At 31.1% G+C, this 13,518-nt stretch overlaps 1 protein-coding gene across 2 annotated transcripts; it reads right to left on the bottom strand.

Moving 5' to 3' along the window:
- Positions 1–79: 79 nt before the first annotated feature.
- On the bottom strand, positions 80–3,676 carry LOC129885827 (probable plastid-lipid-associated protein 4, chloroplastic). 2 transcript variants are annotated; one of them, XM_055960263.1, is made up of 6 exons: positions 3,256–3,675; positions 2,378–2,491; positions 1,653–1,751; positions 1,142–1,216; positions 816–883; positions 80–544 (listed from the first exon to the last, which is right to left on the bottom strand). In XM_055960263.1, exons 1-6 carry the CDS (start codon positions 3,577–3,579, stop codon positions 472–474), a joined length of 753 nt encoding a protein of 250 aa, XP_055816238.1. In that variant the 5' UTR covers positions 3,580–3,675; the 3' UTR covers positions 80–471. The 2 variants fall into 2 exon arrangements, with proteins under 2 accessions (XP_055816238.1, XP_055816239.1); XM_055960264.1 differs by lacking the exon at positions 816–883 and having other exon boundaries at positions 3,256–3,676.
- Positions 3,677–13,518: the final 9,842 nt, after the last annotated feature.

Below are 13,518 nucleotides of genomic sequence, written 5' to 3'. Positions count from 1 at the left end.
AAACACTATGAAACCTACCCTTTTGCTGCTGCTGTGAGAAACCAGGGAAGAGTTAGAAACTTTAGTTAACAAAGTCAAGTAGACAATAAGAGTATTAAATCATATTCAATAGTGAGAAAACAAAAGAAGAATTGAGATCTCATAGTTACTATGCATTATAGAAGATACAGATCCAGAAGTTCCTGCTTGATCTAACTACAAGGAATGAGTTTATTTGCTATTATGATGGTCAATCATAGCACAGTAAAGATGTCAAGCAAGCTCACTTGGACTATGCTGTTAAGTTTTGCCACGAAGCATATCTTTATTATTGCTGACCGGAGATCTGCTCAAGCTTGTATACTTCAGATGTATATCTTGTTTCCAGCAATGAACTGAAATACTTCTGAGAACTACTTCCAACACTAAAGTCCAACTGAAATGGTTCTAAGAGAGACTGCTTGAGACAATCACTATCCCCAGGAGCCATGCTTAAAAAGGGACTCTATATGATGGATCCACCATTCTTAGAATAAACAGGTTTCCTTGGTTGCCCCTTGATATCCTGTAACAAATGATGGTTGCATGAAAAAACAAAATTAAACATGACAAGGAATTAAATGACAAGTAAACCAGATATAGAAGGTGATGGACAAACAGTTCTAATTCTAGAATTATATTCCAGAATGTCATAAGAATTTGATACTTAATTAACTATTATTATTTTAATACCGACTTAACATCAGTGTTTTCATTACAAATATATTGCTTTTATTTTCGGAATATGGTTATCCAATTAGCCTTCAGAGCTAATTATATGGGTTATTTTCCTTTACCTTAGTTCTTCATCCAGGTATGTGATTTCAAGTTCACCACGACCACTTCCGCGGCTCTTTATAGGTATCTACGAGCCAGAAGAAAGATTGATCCAAGAAAAGTTAACAAGCAAAACTTTACAAGATTCATCTAATGTTTCTTGCCAATTTCCCTGAAGCAAGCAGTAGACAGAGATATAGGTAAAGAGACTAGTAATGTGCAGTATGGGTCTCCGGTCTCCCTGTTGATACTTGATAATGAAGTAAAGAGGAAACATCTGGTTGCTTAATGAATACGATAGAATGTAGGCTAATTAAATTTCCTTGCCAAAATGAAGGTTACTTACCAGACTTGCTATCTTGAAAGAGTCAAATTTTACAGCAATTCTCTGTGCATTAAGAGGAACTAAATTGGCAGTGGCCTGCAGATATACTAGAAAACTGAGTTCAACTTTATTGCAAAAATCAAAAGGAAACATTTTCTTTTATAGTAACTGACAGGGGATAACCCTTTCTTAAACATATATCGAGTTTTTCTCTTGGAATCCAGGACAATGAGAATCTCATCACGATGACAAATACAGTTTTTTCTATTTTCAAAGGCGCAAAAGACAGCCTATGATATCTGTCCCAACTGAAATCAAGCATCAGTCTTGTACATTACCTTTTTCACAGAAAACTTCCATAAAAGGAATTGCAAATAAAACTTACGTGTCTACATTTTCTGAGCCTTACTAATACAATAACTGGAGAAACAGGCAAATTTTCACAAGTTACAGATTAAGAAGGAAAATATTTCACAGGGAAAGAAAAAGACTGGAGATCCTTTGATATTTCTCTATGAGATCAAAACGGAACCTGATTGAAAAATGGCCATGTTTCAATATTCTGAGCCCTCAATATATCTGCATTGATAGCCTGGTAAATTTTTCCATTGGCTCTCAAGAATTTGGGCCTCTGCGACAATAATAATGAACAAGAACGTTGTCACTACAGTTAGAAATGAAGCACATCAAACAAAAAAATAACCACAACAGAATACTGGTCATCATAAGCTCAGAAGGCAATATTATCAAGCACAGAAAACCCCTATCATAATTATAATCACTCGATCAACCATATCATTGATGATGAATGCAGAAAGTGGTGGAAGCATCAAAAAAGGGAAGCCATCTTAAACTGAACCAAGTAATATCCCTATGTACTTTAAGAAGTTGAAGGAGAAGGAGAGTGGAGTGCTACATTAATCACAGTTTCTTCTCACATCTGACCCTATTTCTGAGGCTAACTATCAAGGCACTTAGGTTACAGCATGCTAAATAAGCCAATACTATTTTTTAGAGTAAAAACTAAAGAAGAACGAGAAAAGAAGATCTAAACTTGCTTCTGATTAACAACCTATGTGTTTTCATTTTCTATGTACGCCCTAGAGTTTTGCTTTTACTACTTATATGAATCAAAAACCAAGAGTTTTGGTAATTGAAGTAATATGTTCCCTCTAGAAAAGAACAGATGATAAATGAGCAGGAGCATCTTAATTAATTTCTGGAAATGTGCATAAGAAAGATAAGATCAGACCAGACCTTGGTTTGCAGAATTGATTGAGATGTAGTATACAAAAGCTCCCACTTTCCATTCAATAAACTTGACTTCAGGGGCTCCTTCACTTTATTAGCTGCCTCAAGTTTGCTTGCAATCTGCATACACATTAGGCTGGTGATGCACCAGCAGCAAAACAGGAACCAAAAGGCTTCTCTCTATCAACCAGCACTCAACCCCCCCCCCCCCCCAATCCCTCCCCCCAACCACCACAATTGGCTGAATGAGAATATCAAAGACAACTTCAGCAATTATACTCATTGCAATCATTATGTCCATAATACATAATAATATTGGGGATTCTACAGAGCATATCCTACTCATGTTTATCCATGAATTGTACGAACCAATTCAGGTAGGCTTAGATTAAGAAACTTTAATTTAATTATTTTTTCGGCTACCTTCTACAATAGCATGTTGAATTGTGTGAACCCCTCGTCTAAAAGCTTTAGCTCAAGTCAAGTGGACACACTTTATTTATGGCGCAATGCATAAACACACACTCAAACTTGACCTGCAAGTAAACACTCCAACTTTGAGTTTGCATATCTAGACAGACACCCCAACTCGTCTCCATTGTTTTAGTTGAACACTACAACTTACATTTATTTGTCACGCCAGCATTGGTGTCCAGTGTCCACAAGACACAATGGGAACAAATTGGAATGCTTAGTTGTCAGTTGAGACCAAGTTGAAGTATTTCTTTGACAGTTAGAACCAAATTTGAGGATAATGTTTATGTATTATGCCTTTTATTATTTACTTTAGCACTGCAATTAAGTCCTAAATAACAATTCTTCAACTTCAACAACATCAGAAATTATAATACCTACGAATAATTCAACACAAATAGGTGACCCACCTGATCAACAAGCTTTTGGTCTTCAGGAGTGGCCTCAGCACCGCGATCAAGTGGGGCTATGGCTTCGAGAAGCGCAAGCTTAAGGCTCTCCGTGTCTTCGCTTTTGTTGGAGAAAAACGGAAAGAAGGAAACCCTTGCCCTGAATTTCAAAGATTCCGGTACATAACTGACCGCCGGAAAATGATCGGAAAATGGTCTTCTTCTTGGGGAAGAAAGAAGTAGATTTGATGAGAGATTTGGATTTGGTGGGAAAGAATGAATAAAGGTGGAGATTTCGTGAAGTTTAACTGAAGAAGATGAAGACAGATACAGAGGAGTAGCCATTGTTGGCTAAAAATTTGAAATGTTAGTTCAATTTTGGGACACACAGTTTTGTCCTTGAGTGGATAAGTATTTTCTCACACGTCTTCGTTTGCTTCCCGCCACACCACATTATTGGTAAATTTAAAAAATAACCAGAGGAGTGCGCGGTCGCGGACCTATCCCACCTAGTTTATTTTCTCACTTTGTTCATAAAATGCATTTAGGATGTGTGTTTTATGTGTTGCACGACTTTTGTACATAAATCACATTTGACAAATGCGATTTATGTGTAAAAAACAATTCGTACGTTTTTCAGTTCAGTGAGGGGCATTTCAGTTTTTTCTCCACACCTCCTATACTTAACCTATGACTGATATAGGCCATTTTCGACCTTATAAGGGTTTCTAAACACATTCCTTATACTTTTTATGTATTCAAGTAAAAGAAACTAGGGCTAAGAAGAGGAAAAAGAGCTAGGGTTCTCTTTCAATATTCTTCAACAAGGTAAGTTCTTCTTCGTAGATTTCAAGTTTTCCAACCCTAATTTCTTCTTCTATTCATTAATCTCTAAGTGAAGTCTTAAATCTTTACCATAGGGTTTCCAAGAAAACGAATCCAAGAATTTCAAGAAAAGGTCTCTTGATTATTCTTCTTCGAGTTCAATTGTTCTTCGATTTTCAGGTATGTAAAGCTAACCATAATGTGGATTGAGTTCGAACACATGCCTGACATCTTCATTGATTCGAGTTGAGTTGAGTTTCGAGGTTTCATGAATTGAGTTGTTGACTTATTTATGATTCTTATTGTGTTCTTGTATATATTACAATATTCCTTAATGAGTTTTTTAAATTGAGTCTTGTTGAGAGTATGGATTCATATTTACATTCACATGAACCCTGATTGATATTTTATTTTTATTTTATGCATTGATGGAGTTTTTAAAGAACGATTTGTGAACGTTTTTGCATTAACTATTTTATGCACTATTTTGAGTTTAAAGAGCGACTATTTTCATCTTTGATTGAAAAGAGTTTGAGCATTAATTGAGTTTGAGAAGTCTCTTAATTATTATTTTGAGCACGAGTTTGAGAAATTCCTTAATTATTATCTTGAGCATGAGTATTTTAAGAACAGAGTTGAGCATTATTACATTAAAACATCTATTTTGAGATTGAGTTGAGAAGTTAAATTATATTTTTATTTTAAATGCATTCACTGAGTTGAAATTATGTCTATTTTAAAGAGAAGAGATGAGTTAAGATGAGTTGAGTTTTGAGATAAGCCCAAAAAAAAACTAAATGATATATTTTGAGTATTTTCTCACTTGACGTATATGAGCATAATACAATATTTTAGGAGTAGTATTAAGCATCGATATAGGGTGAGCCCATAAACTATGCAACCAACATAGGATAAAGGCTATGTCTTTCTAAGTCCCAAAACAATGGACTTTGAGTAATTTTGGATCCATTGAGTTTGCATCCCTTACCCTATCAAAGTAATGGACGGCTATGGCAACGAAGCAGTTCGTTGTATCATCACTAGCTCATAAGTGGTGATTTTCGTTTAGAAAAACTCCACAAGAAGTAAATTATTATATTTTATACATTGAGTTGCATTACTATCCTTTAAAGAATTGTTTCTTATTATATTTCATTATTATTTGAGTTGAGCTGTTTCTAGAGTTGAGTTCTTGAGTTGAGTATTCTGAGTAAGTTTCCTTTTGCCATTTTACATATTCGTACATTCCATGTACTGATGTCATTAGACCTGCATCGTTTTATGATGCAGATACAGGTGATAGAGATCCTCAACCAGCGCATCGTTGAAAATCAGTTCTACCCAACTTTTGGTGAGACCTCTTTGCATTCAGAGGCACTCTTGAGTCTTTATCATTTCAGTTATTTACTATTAGTTTGAGGTAGCCGTGGACCTGTCCCGGTACCTATTTCAGAGTCAGTTCTAAAGGCTTCACAGACTAGTAGATAGTATCCAATTTACATTCTTGGGTGTGTTTTTAAACATTGAGTTAAGTCCCATTTATTTTACGCATTTGAGTTTCATGATTATGTTAAAGAATGGTAAGTGCATGTTTTATTGTGCCCATCTAAGCTTACTTATGAGTTAAAGTCTTCCGCTGAGTGAGTTAGCCAGGCCAAGTGGTTCGCTTGGGACTAGAAATGGTTCCTGAGTGGCGGCCACGTCCAAGGTGTAGGTTCGGGCCGTGACATTATTATACTCATTAAAATAAATAACTATCTAAATAATACATTAAAATTTAAATAAATATCAATAGCTAAAATGATAAAGTAAATAATAAATAACTAAAAACAATTAAGTAATTTGTATTGAATAGGATTAAGCAATTAAGATTAAAAATGGGTAAATGTATAATTTATTATTTGAGAAAAAACATAAAGTAACCCCTGAAGTTGTCTTAAATTATCAAAAAGATACCTTAATTATGCGGACATCCTATTACCCCTCTAAACAATTTTGAAATGATATTATTACATTATTTTTTGTTCATCTGCCATAGAGAGTGTATGCACTCTCTTAAAGAGCGTGACCCACCTAAAATTATGAATATAATTTTATTTTTACAAGTATTTTGTTATAAAATATATTTTCTTGTAACATTTCTTATTATTTTAACCTTTTTTCCTTAATATTTTTCTACTTTTTTCTTCTTCAAAAGTTCATTGTCATCTCCATTGAAATACCTCACTTTCAATGTCATCATTTTTACCACAACTTCACCCTCCTTCTTTTACTACTATTAGTTTCACTATCTTCTATTTTAAAACTTTAATTAAATACTGGTGAATTTGTCCGTGCTTCGCATGGTTATAAAAGACGATAAGATGCCAATATATATTTACCCAGATGTATAATTGATTTCATAAAAAAATACATTTGGTTAGTAATTAGTTGACTTCCAACAAAGTCATAAGTTGTTATTTTGAACCAAAAAAATAAATAAACTTACGACAATAATTTTTTTATATAAAATACAAAATAAAGAGAAATCATAGAGAGAACTACGAAAAATAAATAAATAGTGCAACATCATTCTTACAATCTTAATCATTAAAAAATAAAAAGAAGTCAAACTAAAGAATGAATAAAATAAGTATTGAAAACATAACAACTTAAAAGAATAATATGATCATTTCTACAAAGTCTCACGGTGCCTCTATTTATAGGACTATAATATGAATATGACTATTTATTATTTTAGAGGTTATGATAATAAAAAACTGTGGGAGTAATAAGAATAAAGACCATTAAGTTTTGCATTAAAAATACGAAAGAACGGTTAATTGACATATTTATTATTCTACCATAAAAAAAATGGAGAAATTGTCAAAAAGAAGAAGAAGAAGAAAATAAACAGAATTCTTAGCCCAAGATTATAATAAAGATGAAAAACTCAATAGACTCAAGCATTATTGTGTAGATTTTAGTCTTATTTAAAACTTATAATGAAAGATTTGTAATTGAAAATTCATGGAAAAGAAATTATCTTTAGACATTTTAAGGAAGTAGAAGGCCAAAAAAAAAATTATATCCTACAAAGTCATAAGTCACTATTTTGAATCAAAAGAAATTATAAATTTACGACAATCAAAACTTTATATAAAATACGAAATAAAGAGAAATCATGGTGAGAACCATAAAAAATAAATAAATAATGCAATATCATTCTTACAATCTTAATCATTAAAATATTTTTAAAATATATGAAAATCAATGAACCATTTTTCGAGCTCTTGTCGACATCTACTTCCACAAGCCACAATCAACATTTAATACCATTCATCTTATTCTTCTAGTCAAACCAGAGCATCAACTTAATAAGCGGGGGAAACATGACAACTTAAAATGCTAATGTGCTCATTTAACAAAGCTTTACAATATCTCTATTTATAGGACTATAATATAAAATACCAAATAATGTCATGAATATGACTATTAATTATTTTGGGTGTTATAATAATAAAAAATAATGGGAGTAATGAAAATAAAGACTATTAAATTTTACATTAAAGAAAATTAAAAATGACCTTTTAGCTTCTTAACATTGCATATTTAACATAATTTAGAAAGTTAAATGAGTGATTTTTTAAATATTTTTAATATAGCACATAAATAAGGTAAATTAGAGAAAAGACCCCAAAAATTAAAAAACAAATTGTAGCTCTTGGCCACATAGAGGTATCATATAACATAATCGTAATTTTGTTATTATACATAAATATAAACTATTATTATTCTCTTGCATTGTATTTATCATGACGGTCATTTGAAGAGCCTTTTTTTGTATTGTCTCGGTTATATTTCAGGCATTTCTTTCCTCATTTTCAATATCATTTTATTGGAGTGGAGAATTAAGCGTCCTATCCTACAAAACAATCACCAAAACTCATATAAAGATGAAAGTAGAATCATTAGGAAAGTTTGATGAAAAAGTTTATTTGCACAATGATTTGACTTCTTTTTTCCTGCATGATCAAGTATTTTTTTTTCTATAGCTAGCTTTCCTTCTTTGTTAATTTTTTTTTTACTTTTTTAATTAAGCTTTTTGGTCTTATATGATTTATCTTTGTGTATGCTATTTGTTCAATATTTTTATTGATAAAATATACTAAAAATTGCATTACTTGAAATTCTTGTCAATTTTTTTTACAATAAAATACAATACATGTAATTTTAAAAAAGAGAAAAATAAAACAATTATACCTTTTCGCCAATAATTTTGTGGGGGCCTGTTTAGATTTTCTGACGAACCACATGGATGGTTCAATGTGTTCATCAACGCTAAATTGCTAGATTGAAGTTCGATCCGTTGATCAAATATGAATATCATGAAGAAGATGAAATTTTTTCATTTAACAAAAAAATGCACCTGCAAAAAAGTAATCAAATCTCATATGTGGGGGGGGGGGGGGGGAGAAGCTAAAAGCAATATATAAGCTATAAAATATTTTTTTATAAAGTTATAAAAAAAATTGTGATTCTTGGCCAAGAAGATGAGCAAGCTTCACCTATTTAATCTTTAACTTTAATATACATATAATTTGATCATCTCTTTTATAAATTTTTTTTTCTAATGCCTCTATTTATAGGACAAAAATATGGAATATCAAATCATCTATTAATATGATTTAGGAGTTATGATTATGAAAAGTAATGAGAGTAATGAAAATAAAGACAATTAAGTTTTTAGATTGAAGAATATGAATAAATGGAGTAGTAATTGACACATTCATTTTTGTACTATAATAAAAAATAAGTAAATAGAGAAAAGTAAAAAAAAAAATTAGAAAAAAGATAAATAGGATCATTGGTCAAAGAGAGGTGCCACATCATTTATTTTCTAGCTTTATATTATATATAGAATTGTTTTACATTTCGAACAATGTGATATACCCATTAGATTTCAATATGATTAGGAGATATCATTTAATTTTATATCCAAATTTCAATCAAGATTCTTTCAATTTTTGGGGAATTCATGGATTCTTTCAAAATTATCATTTCTAATTTTGAAGTTATATGAAAATGAGATAAATTAATTCATGATACCATCAAAAATTTTAATTTGCTTAGAAAAATAATTAATTATTATCAAAAAAATAGGAAAAAAAATGGAGGAGGGCTCCTTGAACGTGTGGGATGGGGTTGAGAGTGGAGGTGAAGAAGAAGAAAAAAAGAAAATTGGGGGAGGGGCTGACAAGTGAGGGTGGGTAGCGTAGGCATGGGAGGCGAAGTGAAATTTAGGTGAATTCAAATTTCAACTGAAAAAAATCAAAAAGAAAGAGAGAAAAAAAATAAAAAAAATATTTTAATTTAAATTAACACATGTAACGTAATTGATGCATGATAACACTTGCCTTTTAAAATATGGGACTGGTCGAAAAATGGTGTAATAATATGAGTTCTATTATGAAAGAAAAAGATAGTGGATGTTCCACTTACTCTCTTCCTTATCCTCTAATTGCCTTCCATTTACTCTCTTCCTTATTCTCTAATTCCCTTGGCTATGAATAACCTTGCGAGTTAGAGAATTAATATACAAAATTCTCTTGACTCTCTCTCTTTCTCTTATTATTTCTCTTTCTTATTAATTTACTAAGTTTATTTATTTTATAACACGTTATCAGCACGAGCCTCCACACTTCGAGTTATTTTAAAAAGGTAACAAAAGGGTAAGAATTTAATTTCCTTAAAATGTCGAATATCTCTAAATTTGAATTTGTTGCTCTTGATATATCTGAAAAATGCTATTCATAATTGGCACTAAATGCCGAAATACACCTAGAATCGATGAGTCTGGCAGACACCATCAAAGATGACAATATGACATCTAGTCTCCTCCACCATTTTGATGAGGGTTAAAATTACAGTACCTCACATTAAAAGACCCCCTTAAACTGTGGAAGAATCTAAAAAAAATATATGACTACCTAAAGTTGGTCATCCTTCCACAAACACATCATGATTGACTTAATTTGAGATTAGTGGATTTTAAAAATATAAATGACTATAATTTTGTCTTGTTTAGAATTATAGCACAATTAAATTTAAGCGGAGAAGAAATCACTGAGCAAGACAAATTTGAAAAAATATACTCCGCATTTCCACCAGTGAATATGCTCCTGCAGCAGCAATATCGCGAAAAGGGTTTTAAAAATATTCTGAATTACTTTGTCACCTTCTTATTACTGGATGTCATAATGAACTGTTAATGAAAATTCATGATAATCGGCCCGTTGCTTCTTTGCCACTGCCTGAAGTGAATCAGACAAACTACAACCAACAAGAAAAAGGTAATGGCTCCAATCGTGGTCGTGATCAAAAAAGAAATTATAATCATGATACTCTTCTGACACTGAGAAATGATCAACAATACAAAAACAAGAGTGAAAAGCAAGAAACTATACCAAAGAAAAATTTAGAAAGTATATGTCATAGATGTGGAGGTATGGGGCACTGATTATGGACCTGCCGGTCATCAAAACGTCTGATTCAGCTCTATCATGTATCCTTGAAGAGAGCAGAAAATAATCAGAGATAAACTTTATCTCTGAAGATAATATTGAGCCTACGCATCTAGATATAGCTGATTTCTTTAATTTACCAGAAGGAAATATGAACATTAATAAGTCTGATAATATTTAATAATTTTCTTTTTATTTATTTGTACTAAATAATATGTTTATATTTTTCTAATTCATGTAAATAAGTAAAATTTGTATAATGAGTCATGTATTAATTAAAATGTTTACTTTATTTTTTTTTGAAAAAAATATGGATATGCCTCAAATTTTGTTTGAATCAATGATCAATCACGAGGATATTTGTGTAATTGATAGTGGAACGACTCATGCCATTTTTAAAGACGAAAAATATTTTTTCTACTTGCTTAGAAGAAAACCAAATATTACTACAATTTCTGGTAATTCGAAAATGATTGAAAGCTCCGAAAGAGCAACTATATTTCTACTTTAAGGGGACAAAAATTGTTATAGATGCACTGTTCTCTTTTATATTCCTAAGAAACTTGTTAAGTTTTAAAGATATCCGCAGAAATGAATATCATGTTGAGACACTAAATGAAATGAATTTGAATACCTTGGAATATATTTTGAAAAAATTATCAACTTTGTTGTCCGAACTATATTATGCAGAAATTAGTGCAATTGAAACACATTTGATCATAAACCAAAAGTTTACTAATCTAAATATATTTGTGCTATGGTATGATCGAATAGGTCATTCTGTATCAATAATGAGGAGACGAATTCTTAAAAATTTAATTGGACATCCGTTAAAGAACCTGAAGATTCTTACGAATGATGAATTTTCATGTGTTGCTTGTTATCAAGCCAAAATAATTGCCAGATCATCAAACCTTAAGGTTGACATTGAATCTCCTGACTTTTTAAAGCGTATACATGAGGATATATGTGAACCTATTCATCCACCTAATGAATTTTTTTTAGATATTTTACGATCCTAATAAATGCACCATCAAGATGATCTTATGTGTGCCTCTTATCATCACGTAACCTGGTGTTTGCAAAGTTATTAGCACAAATAATAAGATTAATGGCACAATTTTCAGATTGTCCAATTAAAGTTATTCGTCTTGATAATGCTGGAGAATTTACACCCAAGCTTTTGATGATTATTGCTTATCAATTGATATAAAAATTGAACATCCATTGCTCATGTTCATACTTAAAATGGCCTTGCAGAGTCATTTATTAAGCGTCTACAATTGATAGCAAAACCTCTACTTAAGAAAACAAAATTGCCGATTACTATTTAGGGTCATGCTATCTTACATTCACCAACACTTGTCCTCTTCCTTATCCTCTAATTGCCTTCCACTTACTCTCTTCCTTATCCTCTAATTCTCTTGGCTATAATTTATAAAATAACCTTGCGGATTAGAGAATTAATATACAAAATTCTCTCAACTCTCTCTCTTTCTCTTTAATTTGCTAAGTTGTTTTGTTTTATAACAAGTTCAAAATTGTTTAGGGGGTAATAGGACGCTCGCATATTTAAGGTGTGTTTTTGAAAAATTGACACAACTTTAAGTGATACTTTATGTCATTTTTTAATTATTTTAATATATGTATAATTAATACCACATAACTTCTTTCACTTTTTATCCCGCATAACTTATACATAAATTCCTTCACAAGTTACGTAAGTATTAATTATGTAGGATTACAAAGGACGCAACCAAACATTGTATAAAAGTAATACGTGAATAACTTTTATCCTATTTGCAAACCAAACATGATATAAAAGTTATTCATGTATTAGCTTTGTGTTTATCCCATAATCCAAACGCCCCCTAAATGAATAAGGTAATGAAACGTGATGTTAGTTTCATTTTACTTTTATATTATCAAAAAAGACTTGTTTGGGACATTTTGAGTTAATTTTTCTGAAAAATAAGTATGTTTCTTATTTTTATTTTTATTTTGTTTTTGATGTGTAAATAAAAATATTATTCTAAAAAATATTTATACATAAAGTACACCAATTTTCGTAAAAAAAGTTTATTTAAAAAAAAATTGGCTTTCTAATAGTGTCCCTTGGTTTTGTCCACCGAATTTCACTTGTTTTCAGTAGTAATGATTTTTTGTAGTTTCTATTGTTTTTATTTCATTTCTAAAGTGCGCTGCGATTTTAAGATTTAATTAATATTATTTTTTTTTGGGAAAAAATATTTAGTTAGACAAATAATTCTATCTTATCTACTAAATCCCACTATATTTTAAAATAATTGCATAATCTCTCGCTCTTTCTCCTCTGCTCTCTCTCGCTCTCACCCCCCTCTATCGCTCTTTCTGCTCCCCCCTCCCTTTTCTCTTTTCTTCCTTCATTTCTCTCTCCCTCCTTAATTTTTTACTACGTAATTGATATCAAATAGTCATTGAAGGGCGATTTGTTAAGGCATAATTACACTAGATACATATCACCGATACATGTATCTAAATAATTATTTCTTCATCTTTTTTTGGGTATGTATTTATGTACAAATATATTAGATACATCACAAATTTGATACCAAATAATTGTATACATGCACAAATACCCCAAATACATCAATGGCCCTCATAACGAAATTGTAACCATGCACAAATATATTGGATACATCAATGCATGTTTATGCTAGATATATAAATTTGATAGATATAATGAATGATATTGATATACACAAATACATTAGCTACATTAATGCATATTTGATACTCGATATACGGATATATGAAATTGTAAAATACAGATACATTGTGAAATACAAATTAGAAAAATAGAGGGGCGAGGGAGGGAGAGAGAAGAGATGCCTTTGCTAGATATAATGTACCTAGAGGTAAATACACCGTATCTAGAGACAAATATTGTGTATCTAGAAGTAACTCAGACAAGATA

Source organism: Solanum dulcamara, chromosome 4 (genome assembly GCF_947179165.1).
Source record: "Solanum dulcamara chromosome 4, daSolDulc1.2, whole genome shotgun sequence".
Classification (NCBI taxonomy): Eukaryota; Viridiplantae; Streptophyta; class Magnoliopsida; order Solanales; family Solanaceae; genus Solanum; species Solanum dulcamara.
This window is presented reverse-complemented; position numbering and strand designations above follow the sequence as displayed.

Coding starts and splice junctions, on each gene's coding strand:
- LOC129885827 (XM_055960263.1), bottom strand. CDS start 3,579: ATGGCTACTCCTCTGTATCTGTCTTCATCTTCTTCAGTTAAACTTCAC. Junction 1,217..1,652: donor CATGGCCATTTTTCAATCAG/GTTCCGTTTTGA, acceptor GTATATCTGCAG/GCCACTGCCAATTTAGTTCC. Junction 545..815: donor TACCTGGATGAAGAACTAAG/GTAAAGGAAAAT, acceptor CATTTGTTACAG/GATATCAAGGGGCAACCAAG.